Raw genomic sequence first — 17,403 nt, forward strand, 5'->3', positions numbered from 1 at the left:
CATCCATCCATCCATCCATCCATCCATCCATCCATTTGTCCATCCATCTAACCATCCATCCATCCATCCATTTGTCCATCCGTCCATCCATCCATCCATCCATCCATCCTTGCCCTTACTCACACAGTCACTGGCTCACTCACTCACAGGCTCACTCATCTAATTTTCTGAGTCCCAGGCCCTGTTCTGGGGATGCTGGGATACTTGGGACCCAGTTCCTTTCCTTTCTAGCTCATGTGGGTAATAAGTCCCCTGAACCCATCTGCCATGCTTCCCCCAGTCTCTAGGAGTGGCTGTCCATTTCAAGTACTTCTGGTGTTTATGTGTGTGCTATCGTATGTCTGTGTGTATCTAAGTGTGCCCATGTGTGTTTCTGCCTGCGACTGTGTGTGTCTGAATGTGTGTGTCTGTGTGCGACTATATTGTGAGTGTATCTTTCTTGTCTGTGACTGTCTGTGTTCATATGCGTGCTTAGACGGGGGCAGGTCCTGGTTCTGAGGTGACTGTAGTGACTGACAGAGGTCAAGACCCCTGACGATGTTCAGAGGCTCCAGGGAGAAAAAAGAGTGGTCAGCAATTGGAGTTTTGCCTTGCATTATTTCTGAAGTTAGAAAAACACACACAACAAGCGGAAACTCTTTGCCCTTTAATAGCTAAGTCGGATTTAGATAAGTGCAAGCCCAGGGCCAGCCGCAAGACTGCTGTGTGACCAGGCAGGCTGAAGACCCCGCTGCCCCCACCCACTGCAGGGGTCCCATTAGGCCCCACGGTGCTAATTGCAATAGGAATACAACATCCCCTGTGCACAGGACCCCCACCATCTTGCGCATGTCCTTATGATGACCCTTAAAGTACAGTGCGTCATTCCTATTCACAGAGGAGTAGCCAAAGCCCCCAGATGTCAGTCACTCGCCCTGAGTCCCTTCGTCAGTGAGGAACAGGGCTGGAGTATGAAGCTGGTCCTTCTGCCGGCTTCAGACAGGGCTGACAGCCTGGTCTATGGACTCGAGACAGGCCCCAGCCTCGGACCTCATTCTGTCCCCAGAGCCCCTGCACTCTGTGCAGCTCTGCATAGCACACCCTACTCCAGCCCGTCCTTTGCTCTCCATCCAAGTGCTTTAAAGTCAGGGTTGAGCCGGCCGTTGACTCTTTAACCACCGATTTTCCATGAAGAAAGACGTTTCCTTCAGCAAGATCGATTAAAACAATATACTTGAGGGAAAGGAAAGTTCTCTAAGCCATCGTGCAGTATCGCTGTAACCCACGCCTTTAACCACTTCCTCACGGTATCAGGAGTTCTAGCTTTTTATAGCCACACACAGTGCTGAAAACATTAGAGGGCCCCTTCCCAACGTCAGCGTCCCCCACAGCCTACCTGCGGCCAAGGGAGGCTCAGCAGCCCCACCTCAGGGCCTGCAGCTTGCCAGCTCAATTTGCAATCCAGAACATGGGGCTTTGACCTTGACTAATTTGAGCACATGTGTGTGTGTGTGTGTGTGCGTGTGTGCACGGGCATGTGTTCTCTTAAGACAAAGCAGATCCAGTGGTTCTTAGGAAAGCCGGACCCCTCATCGTTGGAAAGAAACCTGCAGGCAGAATCACCTTGCCCCTGCGTATTGTCACTGTGGTTGAATTCCTGGCTCTGGGCTGGCTGGGTATTTTACTTTCTCGGCTGCTCGTTCTCACCATGTGCTCAGGCGTTAGGACTCTGTTTTACAGATGCTGAATCTCAGAGCACGCCACTGGCTGGGGTTCAAGGGTGCAGGAACCTTGCCTTGTGCATTTTGTAGCCAATCCTGCTGACAACAGGAGACTCTGAGCTTACCTAAATGAGTTGAGGACAGAAAGACAATGTAGATGACCGCTCCCTGTGTTGGGTCTGGGGACCCAGCAACCAGCCCCATTCTGAGTGGCTCAGAGCTGTCAGAAAGGGCTCCCAGGCCCCAGGATAACACTGCTGTTGTCATGATCCACACCCTATGTGCTCTGCTCTCTCTGGGTTTGGGTTGCAACTGGCCTGACCTGACTCTGGCCACAAGTTTCCTCCTTGGTCCTGACGACTAAGTCGAGATAAGATGGTTAACAGTGCCACCACCTTTCATCAAGATCCTGCCCAGTGCATACGGAAGGCTGACCGGGTGGCTAAGGGCTTGGCCTTTGAGCCTGGCTGCCCATGTTCAGACTGCAGTTTGGCCTCCACCCAATCCTGTGATCTCGAGCAAGTCATTTGCGTCTCTGTGCCATGAGCCCCTTATCTATAAAATGGGATGACAATATCATCTGCCTCATGTGATGGTCGTGAGGCATAAAGCAATATCTGTAAAATGCTGAGGACACATGAGGAACACTCCACTGAGGTTCTCTCTTTTGATTCTTAGGCATCTCACCCTCAGGGGAAGCGTGGGGAGCTGGTATCACTGTGTCCATGTGACTCAGGAGGGAAAGGGGCTGGGTAATTTGTGAAGTCACCAAGTGGAGTAGGAAGCCAGATCAGAGGCTGTGTTCAGGGCACCGGACTGCATTTAGCTGCTGAGATTAGGACTCTCAGCCCTACTTATGGCCAGAACCAGCCCCAGACCCTGCCCTCTCCCCACCCCACCCAGGGCTACCCTCAGCTCTCAGCCCTACCTGCAGGACGGCCTATCCTCATTGCAATGCCCGTGCTTTGCCCATGGCCCTCAGTCCTGACTATGAGGCATAACGACCACTGGAACTTTCTGGAAGCTATGCTGAAATGTGCTCCCTGACTTCAGGAAATCTGTCCAGCTGGAATCTCAAGAGGATGGGTGTCCTCCCCTCTGGGCATCTGTCTATTGTCTGTTTTACACAGTGGGTAATAGCACTGATGACTCAGGTAACAGGTGGACATGGGCACCTCCCTTTACAGTTTCCAGAATGCTTTCCTCTGCTATTCTTCAATGATCCTCTCAAAGACCCAGTGAGAGCAGCACCCTCTGATACACCCATTGCTGCATTTCTGGTATTGTGACCAGTTTCCGGTGTTTTAGCTCAGGGTGGGGTCTAGAAGGAAACATATTCTCTAGAGTCAGACAGATCAGTGCTCCCTTTACATTGGAGTAAGAGGGTACAGTTCAGCTCAAGAACACAGCATCTTGTTCGGGATATAAAAACACATGTGGCATAATGTGGGGTTGAGAGTATGGCCAAGGTGGGCTGTTTGGACTAGGGTCCTGGTTCTGCCAGTCACCGCTGTGTGATGTTGGCCAAGGTTCTAGACCTTTCTGTGCCTTAATTTCCCCTTATCTAAGAGAAAGGGGTAAATAACATTTACCTCTGAGAATTGTGGAGAGGGTTTAATGAGTTAATATGTACGAAGTGCTTACAGCTATACCCAAAACTTAGAAATTACTCAGTAAATATTAACCATCATTATTAGTTTTTGTTGTTGCCAAGCTCCCAGGTCCTGGTACCTATTAGATACTCGATAAATGAGAATTTTCCTTTCCTCTTGGAGCCTCAGTTTGCTTGTCTGCAAAATAAGGATGGTGGTTATACCTGCCTCCTATTACTGTTGCAGAGATTGCAGGAGACACAAAGTTCCTTCGAGGGTGAGCACTTGGCAAGTGGTTGGAGGCAGGCAGGCCCCTTAGTAAAGAGCTTGCTCAGAGAGCTCACCCACTGCTCCGCCCAGGGGCCTGGAACACAAAAATTCTGGAGCCCAGCTGCCTGCATCCATAGGAGGGCTCAGACTCTGGCAGCATTTGTGGCTTTGGTCAGGTTACTGAATTTCTCTATTTCTTTATTTTCATATTAGTGAAAATGGGGACAATGACAACAGCTAACTTACACAGCCTTGGTGAGGATGAATGAGATAAAGTGGGGGAAGCTCTTGAGTTAACAATCGAAGTCCTCTGGGAGCTTGGGTGGCTCAGTCCATTAAGCATCTGGCTTTGGCTCAGGTCATGATGTCAGGGTCCTGGGATTGAGCCCGGCATTGAACTTCCTGCTCAGCAGGGATTCTGCTTCTCTTTCTCTCTCTCTCCCTCTGCCCCTCCCTAGCGCTCATTCTCTCTCTCTCTGAAATAAATAAATAAATCTTAAAAAAAAAAAGACAAAGTCATCGAGCAATGGCCCTTGCTGTGTATTACCAGTTTCAGTGGTACTGGTAAGAGTTCTGGTGCAGGTATGCCCACTGCACGCTCCCCCAACCATTGTCCCTGATGCTGTAGTATGCAGCATCGTCTGAACTGGGGGTGGTCTGCAGACGGAAGGCCCTGGGATTGCACCCTAGCTAAGGCGCTGAGCCCACCTCTTCCACCTGGGCAGAAGACCAATCCCACCAACAGTCTAGGCCTGGGGATGAACCTCCTGGCATTCCTGCCACCTGCATTCCTAGAGGGGAAAGCCTCCCAGCCAGCCAGCATTTGACGGAGACTTGCATTGACTCTGCTGGAAAAATTTACTTGCACAATGACTGTGTTTCCATCACCTTCTAGGTGGGCATCTATTTGCAAGTCCAACTCTGTCTTAACTGAGCCAGGAAACTTGCTATTTAAGGAGACCGGGGAGGTGGGGGTGGGTGATGTGGACAAGGATAATTCTGGTCCTTATCCCTCTTCAACCACCATCAGCCCCTGGCCCCAATATACAACTTTAGTCAATGATCACTCTGTCCAAGGCCCACACTTCCCAGGTAAGGAAACGGAGACCTAGAGAGACACTCGTTCAAGATCACATGCGGTGTTGATATGATATCTATCAGTCCTGACCTCCCGAATGCCTGTGGGCATCTTCAGGAAGGGTCCTGGAACTTCTGAGTGTGGATGAACGATGCAGAGCCCTGATGTGGCCCCGAGGTCTCTGGGCTGATGAGCAGGGGTGGTGGGGGAGGAGACGATCTAGACTATTCATCCTGAGTCTGCGTTCTCTTCCAGGGTGGCTCTCCGTTCTCCCCAGCTGCTGTCATCAGCCAGGAGAGGGCTCAGCAGCAGGCAGCCGCTTTGGCAGAGGAAGTCAGCTGCCCCACCTCGTCCATCCAAGAAATGGTGTCCTGTCTCCGCCAGAAGCCTGCCAGTGTCCTCAATGACGCCCAGACCAAGGTGGGCACTTTTGTGTGAGTTGGGGAGGGACACTCTCTGATCTTTTCCAAATGGAAAACCAGGACTAGAAAGGAGACCTGACCCACCTAAGGCCACACAGGAGGTGGATGACCGGCCAGAGCCCGAATGTGCATTCCCTGACCCCTAGGACCAACCGTGGGCCCGGCACATAATGGACCAAGCATGGGTACTCAAGGTGGACAGGTCTCTCTGCACATTGGATTTTAACTGTAGAATATAAATGTAAAATGTAACGTGGGCCTTATAGAGTAGGAGGATAAAATGAAGTGAACCACGTCAAGGGTCTTGATTGTGCCAGAACCGTGGTGGCATTCTGGCAGGTCACAGCCACTCAAATGGAGCATGATGGTCATACCTGCAGTGGATTTGGGCCACCCCATCCTCGTAGACAGGACAGCTATGTGCTCCCTTTTCCGCCTGAAAAGATCCTGCTCACAGCCCACAGTCACTGGCTGTCCCTGACATTGATGAAGGGGACACTAGCAGGAGGAACTTGTCATTGGAGCCAAGGGCTTGATGCCTTCAGCCATGGGCCTCGACTCACAGATCTGGAGCAGGTCTGACCCTCAGCTCCCCCAAGTGTGGGCTCCTGAAAGAGTGGCTAGAGCTGATGAATTTCCCTGTCAGATCCTGCCTTTGGCGACCACCTACCTACTCCTAAATCAATGTCTACTCCTGCTCACTTGCACACCTATGGTCTCAGGCTTACCTATGCCTCCCTGGGGCTCTGTTGTCACCTTGGTGGGGAAGCTCTGGGGACCTGCTCAGAGCGAGACTTGCCTTCCAGTTCCTGGCCTGGTGTCCTTCCTGCCTGTTGTTCTTATCATTTTACTACATTGTCCAATACAGCCCCAGATGGATAACCAGCATCAGCGTTCATTACAGTTAAAATCTGATTAAGCGAAGCAATGTAACTGATTCTTCTAGAACCATTTAAAAAGAAGGATAAAATCTGTACGCATAATGGCCTCCCTTTGTACCCAATGTAGCTCCTGGCTGTGAGTGGCCCTTTCCACTACTGGGGTCCTGTGGTTGATGGCCAGTACCTCCGAGAGGCTCCAGTCAGAGCGCTTCAGAGGGCTCCGCGGACGAAGGTCGATCTGCTGATTGGGAGTTCTCAAGATGACGGGCTCATCAACAGAGCAAAAGCCGTGAAGGTAGGCGGAGAGGAGCCTCAGAGGTCCCCTGTTGGCTGTGCCTCGGTGGCTCTGGACCTCTAAGTCTGACGGTGGTCCAGAGTCACTGACTGATTCGCTCATTTACAAAATAATCTCTACAGCGTTACTAAGTGCAAAGGCCCTATAAGGAGCTTGGGAGACGGCAATGGGGGGACCTGTTTCAGACATGGGACACATGCAGGGTTGTGAGCAACACAGACACCTTCACCCCCACATCCACAAACTCCATCTGTGAGTGAATCACCGTGGGAAGCAGCGCGCAGAAGCTGACCAAGGAGCTCTGTGAGCTTTGGGGTTCCAGGCAATGGATAATCCTGCCCCCTGAAGGACACTTGCCCCACTGAGGGGGTGGCCAAGGTGGCACCTCTTCTAGTCCTGGCCCCATGCGGGTTTTCTTCCCTGGGAGAACTGGGCAGGGGGTGTACCCTGCAGCTGGCAAAGACGACTTCATGCGGCTGCTTGGAGACACAGCGAAGTGGGAGAAAGCTGTAAGGTCTTCTGTCTGTTTGAACACTCATTTCCTGCTCTGACCACATGCCCTCATGCCTCACTAGGATGTGGCTCACCCTGGAAGAGGCTGAGCACGCTCTCCTGTGGCCTGCCCCCCGTCCTTGTCAGGCTGCTCTTAACAGATATTTTAAGTCATCAGGCCTGGGATGGTGGCCACGGTGCATGAAACCCGGGGAGCAGACACCCATGCTCAGCATGGGGCTCTGCCCAGCTCTGTTGAATATAAGGCAGCACAGCTGGAATTGAAAAAAAAATCATTCACGCAGCCTCACACGATCCTGCATTGCCTTGCATTTGATTCCTGTTCCCTCCAGTAGTATGTCTCACTTAGGGGAATCTGTCTTACAGCAATAAAAACACCACTTTGACATGAAATATATATATATATATACACACACACACACACACACACACACACAGGAGTATTTATCATAGTACGAATTATTGTAGCAAAATGTTGGAAGCAACCCAAATGTGCATTAACAGATCAATGGTGGACGAAGTTAGGCTACACACAAACTATTAAATATTATGCAGATGGTGAAAGGGGTGAATCAGATTAATCTCTCCTGGCTTGAGGGATGCCTATGACATGTTGTTAAATGGAAATAAAAAACAAGAATGCAGAGGAATTGTGAAATTAAGGGGGCATCCGTATTTTTTAAAACCGCCAGCCTGTATCCATCTGTAAATACATAAGTGTGCATAATTTTATATTTCTTTGTGAAAGGCTTATAGTGTGGGAAGTTATACAGCAGGCATTAACATTGGCTATCTCAGAAGGTGTAGCAGCGTGAAAAAGGATATTATGAATTTAATATTACTAATAGTACTAATATACCTATATGCATAAGTTATACATACATGCCCATGTTACATATAACGTGCATGTGTGTGTGTGTGTGTATAGATACATAGAGAAAGTGTGTGTGTGTGCGTGTGTGTGTGTGTTTGTTGGGGGTGGTTTGTGTAGGTGTGCTGGGGGGCTTGGTGTAGAGTAGAACTTAGTCATTATTATTTCCTGTCCAGTTGAGAAAGAACGTTTGCATCTGATCCATCACTGTGTTTTCCTGCCGAGCACCCACATATAACACAGCCCTGACTTCAAGGGGCTGTAACTTAATTATCGAACCAGACTGAGCCAAGATGCCCCTTCTCCACCACGAGCCCTGGGCCTTTCTTCTCTAAAGTAACGGGTCTTCGAATGGCTTTTGATCTAGCCCTTCATAATGTAAGCATAAATCATATGCATGTGTACTCCTGTACTAATATGCTGAATTTCTATGAAAGAGTCACGAAAACATAACAAATTTAAAGGATGAGAAAGAAGTGAATGTTTTAAGATTTATGCTGCACCCTTGACACACTCCACACCGGAGATGGTGCTCTGCAGCATGAGCAGTGTGGAAAGAGACAGCCACTCGCCCTGGACCCTTCCCCAGGCAACATCTCATCTTACGATGCCCTACGGAGATGTGGGGATCTTTGTGCAGAAGAGACTATATGCTCACAGCTCTGATTCTTTGGACCGTGTGCTGACAATGTATCCCAGCCATCTCTGATTTTAGAGAAAGGAAGAACTACTTTTCTACTCCCAGGAGCCTGGGGATCATCCTGGACAGGTGGGAGGGTGCAGGTCCTGGCAGCTAGTTCCCATACCCCTCCACCTGCAGGTCTGGCGGGTGGGGCTCTTACCATTGGATTTGGGGCTGTGCTGGCCCCAGTCTGTAACATCTGTATTACCAGCCCATTGTAAGAGGGCTGTGTGGCCATGTGGCTGCCTTGGTCTTCCCTCTTCCTGTCCTGCAGCGTGTTTGGGAGTCTCTTGGCTCTGTCCTGATCTCTGAGCCCCCAGCCAGGAGTCTGGATCCAGAGGACTAGGATCCCTCCTCAGCAATGCGTTTTCATTCCTCTCATTGACTTTCAAGGAGATGTTGCCTTGGTGCACTTGCGAAGAAAGATGGTGTCTGCCAAAGGAGCTCACTGCCCACACCGGGGCATGGGTGGGAACGTGTGCCCTCAAGTCCGGCACCAACATAGGGAAGGCGCGGGGAGGGCATGGTGGAGCGGCTGCCAGCCCTGTTCCACGGTTGTTATCCAAACCCCAGTCCTGGGGCAGAGGCCCCCAGGGCCCATGTACGCCTGGTGAGAGCCTTCCTCTCTTGCTTCCCTTCTCCGCTCGTTCTCTTCTGAACGTGTGCTAGTCCAGCCGCTGCGTCGATTTGTGAGCCTGCGTCCTGCCAAGAACTCATCTGGGGAACTGAGAGGGAGCGGGGGTAGTGATGGTCCAATTGGAAGCCAGAGCTGCAACTGCGATGCCATTATGTGCTGATGTCTCCTGGATGGGTCCCTCCAGCCCAGCTTTATATGTGCAGCCTGGGCTTTGCCCTTGGACTCTAGATTGGTTTGCCCCAGTCTATTTTCCATCTTCCTTCAGATGTCTCATAGCTTCCCGCTCTTAACATCCAGAAGGGGCTGCTGATTCTCCTGTGCCCCGCCCCAACCAGCATGTTCTCCTGCTGAGTTCATCTCCGTAAACGGCAAATCCTGCTTCTGCATGCAGGGCTGTAGGCTAACGGTCATCATGACTCTGCTCCCCTCCATCCTACCAGCATTGTGTCAGCAAACCCGGCTGGCTCTATCTTCCAAGTGCACCCAGGATCCATCCAGCCTCACCGCCTCTTCTGCCATCACCCTGAGCCATGCCATCATCTTTCTCCAGGATTAGCCCCCAACTAGCTCCCTGCACCCTCTGTGATCTGTGAGGACCACAGTGGCCAGAACCATCCCTCTACATTATGTCAGATCCTGTCACCCCCCTACTCAAAGCCCTCCCGTGGCCTCAGCTTCAGAGAAGCCGTAGTCCCTACAATGACCACTACTCGATGTGGCCCCTGTTTGCCCTCTGACCCCACCTCCTGCTATCCCCCGCCATGCTCACTGTGCTTAATGCCAACTGATCGCTTTGGTGTTCTTCAGATATGCTGAGCATGCTTCCATCTTAGCATCTTGACACATGCTGTTCCCTCTTCTAGAATGTTCTCCAGATAACTCGCTGCCTCACGTCTTCAGGGTCTGCTTCTTCAGAGTATTTGCTTGACCCCCCCAGATGGAGAGGGCAACCTTATCCCCAGCATTCTCTCCCCCTTACCATGCTCCCCCTCCTCATCACTTGCACCCCTTGACATACTATACATTGATTTGTCTATGGTATTTCTTCCCCAACTAGAATGTGAGGTCCGTGAGCATTGTTTTATCAGTTTTGTTTTCTACTTTATCTCCGGTGCTACGAAGTGTCTGGTATACAGTAATGGCTCAATGACTCTTCATTAGATTGAAAGAATGAAATTTGGGAGACCTGGGTATGTGCCAGAATCTAACCCAGGAGTCTTCAAGGAAATAATTCATCCCAAACAACCCTATGATCTATGACCTATGATCTATTCAGCCGGGAAAGCAGTTCAGAGAGAGAACAGAATTCAAATCCAAATCTAAATCCTGGATCTAAGTTCAAAGGCATCCTCTTCCAGGTATGCCCCTCTGGAAAGAGCCAGGTCCTCCCTCCAAGAGCTGCCCACACACTCACAAGTCTGGTGGGTACTCGTGAGGTCACACAGCTATAACGAGGGCTTCTGTGTGCGAAGGGCCTCAGAGTCCCACCTCCACTCTCACTGTAGCTCAACCATGACCCTGGGAGGTAGATGCCCATGAATTGGTATTTAACACCGTTTTACTGAGGAAGAAGCCTTCCAGAGGTTTCATGATTGTCCCAAGGTCATCAAACAAGTCACTTGCAAAGCCAAGTCATTGAAGATCCTTTGGCTCCAAAGGGGGAGCTTTGCTCCCAACCCCCTATGTCCCAAACCCTAGGACAGGCATGGCGAATGCATCAGCACCACCCGTCCCTTCCCAGATGCAATCGTAGCCCAGAGGAGTCCTCAGAATCCTGGCCAACTCAGGACCACAACATCGTCATGTGGACACACAAGTGGGAACCTAGCTACCAGTTGCCCTCTACACACAGTATTGAAGTTATTCATTTATCTCAAAATACCTGCTCATGCATGACCCTGGGGTGCCTTCCCTTGCCTCAGCCTGCTCATGACCCTCATTCAGACTTGGGTTTGTGGGTTTCTCCATTTCCCCCCCAGAAGATTCCAGTACCTGGGTCCAGCTAACATTAGCTGAGGGGAACCCCAGGATGGCACATTCCCGAGGGCCTCAATCCCAGTGATTCTGTGTCCTGAATCCTTCCATATCAGCCTAGCTCCTCCTGCCCATCTGTGCTAAGAAGCAGGACCTCACAAAAAACCACCACAGCCTAGAGCAGGTGTCACCCACGTTTTCCCAACACCAAGACCTGTGTGTTTAGTCATGCAACACTCCGTGAGGCCACTTACTATGTGTCAGAGGCCATGCTGGGTATTTGGGGTGTAAGTACACATTCAGTCCCTGCCCTCAAGGAGCTCACAGTCAGGCAAGGAGATGGGAAATGAGCGGAAGTAAATAACTAAAATACAGTGGGATAGACACTAGATGGAGGGATGGACATCCTAGTGCTGGGCCTCAAGAGGCATTTGGGGAGGAGGGGGCTGCTGGAGCCACAGGGCCTCACCAGCAAGAGGGTCACAGTGATGAAGGAACTGACCAGGACCCCACCCCCCAAGCCAGTAGGAACATTGGGGTTCCCCAGAACCTGAGCCTTAGATTCCTTATCTGTAAAATTGGGAAATGACTAGTCCATAGCCTCATTAAGATGTTGAACGGAATCATATATGCAGCCGTGTCTGGCAGCTAGTACATGCTCAATAAATATTAGTTCTTCACCTAGTTCTTTAAGGTATTACTAGGATTAGTGTCCAAAGCTTTTGTCCCCGATCCAGAGAATTCTCCTGAGAAAGCAGGAATACAAAGGACATACAACCACTGAATCACCTCACCTGACCCGAGCCAGTTTTCCAAATCGTGGCAGACGCACACACATGCTTTTTCCTTATGCCAACACTGCCTTCATACCATCCAGAGCCCAACCCACAAACACATACCGTCCGGCTTCCCGGGGGAAGTCACACGAGCGGTAGGCATCCCTCCCGCCCCAAGGGAGCTCCTGGACCCACCCATCACTTCAGCAGAGACCCTCCAAATCCCACAGGCCAAGGAGGGCGGGTGGGCAGGGCTTCTAGCAAGTCCATGTGAAGACCCTCACCCACCTCCCACCCCAGGCCAGCTATGGGCCACACAGAGAGTCCTAATGACACCAGCAAAGTTAACAACATACCCGTGGAGCATCACGGCTGCCTGAGATGCCTGGAAAGCCTCAGCTCTCGGAGAATGATCTTATTTTCTGAAGTAGCAGCTTTCTGTTGAAATTCATCAGTCGCTGCGGTAGGGATTTTTTTCCCCTCTTTTCTCTCTCTCTCCTCTCTCTCTCTTTCTAACTGGTGAAATTGACAGTCTGCCTACATTAACTGGGCATTAATTTGCATGATCAAAAGCAGATTTGTTCCAAGATGCACTGTTCTGCCTTCCCCTCCAAGCACAAGCATCTCTAAGGAAGGCGAGAAAAAATCAGAAACAGCGCCGCCACCGTGCCCCAAGCTTGGGCAGATGCTGGCCCCGTCCAGGAGCAGGTGGAGTGGGGGCCCTTTGGGGAGTGGGGAGGGGAAGGCAGCCCGTCTGAGAGTTGGAAGCAGCACCTGGCAGCCCGAAGCGCTGGCACCAGCCCCAGCTCAGGAATATCCAGCCTTTGGTGACAGATTATAGCAGAGAAGCGTACAGGAGTCCCCATGAGTGCACACCATTTCCCGAAAACAGGCACTTGAGTGGGTGGGTGTTAGGGTCTGGACCCGAGCCGGGCATGGCGGGGCCCTGTGGAGAGCCCATGACCTGGAATCAGAAAAATGGGTCTCAATTCCTGGCTTCAGTCACACAATTCAGGCAAGTTGCTTAACCGGTCTGAGCCGCAGTTTCTTTATCCTTCGGTGGGCACAGTGAGACCACCCCTGCCTGTCTCCTGCAGTGTCATCAGGAGGCTTCTAGGCAAAGGAGACAGTTCCCCATACCAGGGAGCCCCGTCGGGTCCCTGGCTCTGGGCCACCCTGCAACCCCTCCACTCTAGCGCTGTAGCTCCCGGGCTCACACAGGGCGCCATGCCTGAGTGTTCTGTGGCCCCGCCAGGTGGGATGATCCTGCTCTGTTCAGAGAAGGCCGGAGATCGGCAGGGTTGGCTTATCCCCCCAAAATAGTAAGCATATTTTATGACTGCACTGGTAAAGATGAATGGGACACAGTATTATGATGACATTTATTTTTTTTCTGGTTTTAAAAGAAATTGAAAGGGACATTTATGTTGTGGGGCCTAAAGTTATGGGGGGCCCTAGGCACTGGGCCTACTGCACCAGATGGAGTAGTGGGCCCCTTAACATCCACAATAAGTGGAAGAGGCAGGAACGGTCCACGCCTTAATTCATGCACACGTCCAACGTATACTCACTAAGGGGCTCACCTCTAGGCTGCAGGGGGAAAGTTGTACCCCAACAGATAAAGCCTGTGCAGTTCATGTTCTAGTGAGAGGACACAGACCATGATGTGTGAGCAAATACATTAAGAATTTCAGGTCTTGACGGGCGCCTGGGTGGCTCAGTTGTTAAGTGTCTGACTCTTGGTTTCGGCTCAGGTCATGATCTCAAGGTCCTAGGATGGAGCTCCCTGTTGGGCTCTGTGCTCAGTGCAGGGTCAGCCTGAGATTCTTTCTCTCCCCCCGCACAACTCTCTCTCTCTCTAAAATAAATAAATAAATCTTTTAAAAAACCAGATCTTGAAAAGTGCTGAAGAAAATGGAAACACGAATCCAAGGCACTTTGGCAGGCAGGACTGAGACCTGAAGGATGAGGCGGGGCCAGCTCTGGGGAGATCTGGGTGAAGAGCTAGTGCAAAAGCCCTGCAGCAGGACTTGTTTGGAGGACATAGAAGGCCGGAGGGCTAGGAAACGCCGTGGATAATGGATGAGGGGTAGAGAGGAAGTGGGATGCGTTGGCGGTGACCCGTTAGATGAGATCTCATCGGCATCAGGAGAGTGATTCTGTTCTACTTGCAATGGGCAATTATTGGAATGTTTTACGCTAGGAAGTGATTATACTGATTAATCTTTTTCTTTTCTTTTAAAGAGCATTCTGGCCACATAGAGTTGACTATGGAGAGGTGGCAAAGGAAGTAGAGACCAGATTGCCCTGTGTTGGGAGGTCCAGGGAGCAAGCTGATACTTTAAATAAGGATTGTAGGCATGGTAACAGTGAGAAATAACCAGATTTGGGATAAACCTTGGATTGGCCATTGGGTATACATGGTGGGATTTCAGGAGAAAGGTCAGAGCTGTAGATACAGATTTGGAAGAAAACCAGGAAAACTTGATGTCACAAAAGCCAAGAAAATTGTATTTCTGAAGGGAAGCAGAAGTCAAGTGTCAGATGTCATTGAGGGTGGCGTGAGCAGGGGCAGAGGTGGGGCCACTGGACCTGACAGGGCATGGGTGATGACGAGGGGAAGGGAAGGCTGATGGGTGGGGAGCGTGTGCAGTGCAGAAGTGGCCACTGTGCTTCCAGAACCCTCTGCACCATCAGCTCCACCAGATGCAAACCCTCAGCCGGTTTCCATGGGGGCAGTCTGCTCACTGATGAGTTGCCTCTCTGACTTTACCAGCTCTGTTCCACGGCAAGAACCATGTCATGTTCACTTTGGATCCCCAGTTGTGGGCCCAGGAGGCCTTTAATTCATGTTCATTAAATGAGCAAATGATTATTTGTTTTTATCTACTTCAGAGCTCCAGAGAATTCTGGGATTCTGGGGGCATTCATTCACGCATGCATCTATCCATGCAGACTTGCAAGAATCAGGTGAACTCTGAAAGGCTGCCTGTTTTTTCCTTTGGGGAGTCTACTCTGGGTCTCTTCTTCTCAAACCTATGATGTCATAACTGTTCTGCATAACTTCAAGAGTAACCAATGAACAAAAATTGTGTAAGGACCTTCTGTGTACACTTCTCTCTGAATCCCCACCTGCCAGAGATACCGTCAGTGTTTCTGCCCCAGGATGGGGTAGAAGCTGATGAGAGCATGAGCAAGGATAGGGCAGGAGGAGTCGATAGGATGGTGGTTAAGATGTACTAGGAGGAGAATCCTCAGGATTGGGGTACAGTAGCATGTTGGGGAAGGTGGGGGAGTAGGAGGGGTCAGTAAACATCTCTTTTTTAATCAGGTGACTGGCTACTGGTCTTAGTGATTGAGGATGGGGAAAGAGCAGGGGAAGGTTCTGGAGCTGGGGAAGAACACATGTAGATGATGAAGTTCAATTGTGTTCATGAGTTCGAGGGACCTGAGAAGTTCCCAGGAGCTGGGAGATATTTGGATATGCGGGTCTGAGGTTCAGACTAGAGAGAAATTTAGGATTCATTAACCTGCCGGTTATTATCAAAGCAAAGGGAAGAAAGAGTACCACCTCTCAGCATGTCTGGACGGAAGGGGAAGAGAAGGCGGCCGGGACGGCAGCTGGGGGACCTCAGCATTTGAAAGTGGGCAAGACGGCAGAAGGGTTCCAGAAACAAGCCTGAAGCAGAGCAGGTGAGGGAAAAGGAGATGAGAGGATTGTCGAGTTGGGGTGAGGGGAAGAGTGCCAGGACGGGAAGGGTGGACAGCGCCAGCATTGCCTGAAGGGTGGGTCAAGGGGCAACATCAGTGACCCTGGAGAAACTGGGTGGGGGGAGGGCAGGAGCCTGATGGCTGTGGGGACACTCTTACTGAGTGCACACCCCAGAGCTGGCAACGCCCAGGTGAGACAGACAGGCAGGACCGTCCTTGGTGGGGACACCCGTTGGCATTTGGCCCTCGGTGGGGGGCGGAGTCATGGAGAGCTGCACATTGAAAGTCCTACAAGAGGATTCTCCCAATGATGCCAAAGAAGAAGTGCAGGGGAGGGTCCCAGAGCCCTGGGCAGGGAGGCCTCAGCCTCTTGGGAAAGAGGGGGGTGTCTCTGGGTCCAAGAAGAAGGAGGGAATTCAGGAAGGGCTCCAGATGGGCATTTCCCTAAGAATAAGAGGGCCAGCCGGGGGGGTGTGGGGAGGAGCTCTGAGGATCGCCTTGGGGTTTGAAGCCACATCATAGGATTGGAGTGGCAGGGGAAGGAACCAGTAGGCAGCAGCAGCTAGTGGGCTCCTTACTAGGGCCCCAGAACAGGGGGCTCCAACTCAAGGATAGCTGGCAGATAGCTGTTCTGCCTCAACCCCCACATGGACCCCCATCTCCAGCAGGCGGCACCTGCAGACCACAATGGAGGACCCTTCTCCTGGCCCCTCCTGAAGCAAAAGCAGGATGGGGCCACACCAGCTGCTTAGCTCTCCATTCCCTCTGCCTCACCTCTATCTCCTCTGTCCTCATCCTCTGCACTGGCCACGATCGCCTCCACTCCTCACCCAGCTGCCCGCACCCTAACACTCACCTCTGCGAGTCTTGGCTCAGCTATCCTCCACAAGGCCCACCCTGATGATTCCATTTACAATTTCAACCCTCACCCACCAGCACCCCCAGGCCTCTTCCCTGCCCTGCTGCCCTTGTCTGTGTCGCATCCTCATCACCACCACACTTTCTATATTACACAATTTGCCATGTATCCGCCAGGCTCTCCAGCTCCACTCAAAGCCCCCAGAGGGCAGAGAATTGAACTTGCATTGTTCCCTGATGCATCTCAAATTTTTCGACTTGCTCCCGGCAGGTGTAGGTGCTCGATAGAAATTTGTTGCATGAAATCGTGAATGGAAGGTAAAGGCCCTCCAGCAAAGCTTTTTCCATCATGTCTGCCAACCCTGCAGTGAACATAAGGGCATTTATTTTCAATAATTTACTGGCTAAAGGGACGCCTGGGTGGCTCAGTTGTTTCAGCATCTGCCTTCGGCTCAGGTCATGATCCCAGGGTCCTGGGATCGAGCCCCGCATCGGGCTCCCTGCTCGGCGGGAAGCTTGCTTCTCCCTCTCCCACTCCCCCTGCTTGTGTTCCCCCTCTTGCTGTGTCTCTCTCTGTCAAATAAATAAATAAGATCTCTAAAAAAAATAACTTACTGGCTAGAGGAGAGAGAGTAGGAATATGTATTGTCGGCCATGTGTCAGCCACTTGGTAATCACTAATTCACTCGATTCTAACATCCACCCCAGGCACAGAGAGGAATATTCACCGAGCAGATTTACTGACGGCAATGAGTCTTCCGAGGTCACACACCAGAGCCGGGTTCAAACCTGCCTCTCTCAAATACAGACCCCACGCTCCGTGCGCGAGGCCACGGGGCATTCCAGACCACGGTGAAGCCCTGCGCGGTCTCGAAAGTTTCCTACGGGCTCTAACTGTTTGGTAGGACAAATTAATGGCAGTCCTTTTAACACAAGCACAGAGGACGTGCCAGTTCCTGACGGCCCTTAACACAGCCCAGCCTGCAGTGAACCCGCTTCCTCGGCGGATCACGCCTGTAATTACAGCTTGTGGGAGTCAGTGCTTGGCGTCACGTGGTGGCCCCCATCCCTCCTGCTGACTCTCTAATTAAACCAGCAACAGCATCTGCGCTTCGGTCCTGGCCAAGAATGAGGAGATGCAGT

General features: G+C 51.3%; 1 protein-coding gene across 1 annotated transcript in view; it reads left to right on the plus strand.

Annotated features, from left to right (window-relative positions):
• TG (thyroglobulin) overlaps positions 1-17,403 on the plus strand; it is a 239,796-nt gene that overhangs the window by 199,328 nt on the left and 23,065 nt on the right. Inside the window, exons 42-43 of the mRNA XM_021688468.1 lie at positions 4,896-5,060; positions 6,071-6,238. Of these exons, the coding sequence (XP_021544143.1) occupies positions 4,896-5,060; positions 6,071-6,238 (333 nt within the window). The remainder of the gene's footprint in view (positions 1-4,895; positions 5,061-6,070; positions 6,239-17,403) is intronic.

The sequence above is a fragment of the Neomonachus schauinslandi genome, chromosome 4 (genome assembly GCF_002201575.2).
Source record: "Neomonachus schauinslandi chromosome 4, ASM220157v2, whole genome shotgun sequence".
In the NCBI taxonomy this organism is placed as follows: Eukaryota; Metazoa; Chordata; class Mammalia; order Carnivora; family Phocidae; genus Neomonachus; species Neomonachus schauinslandi.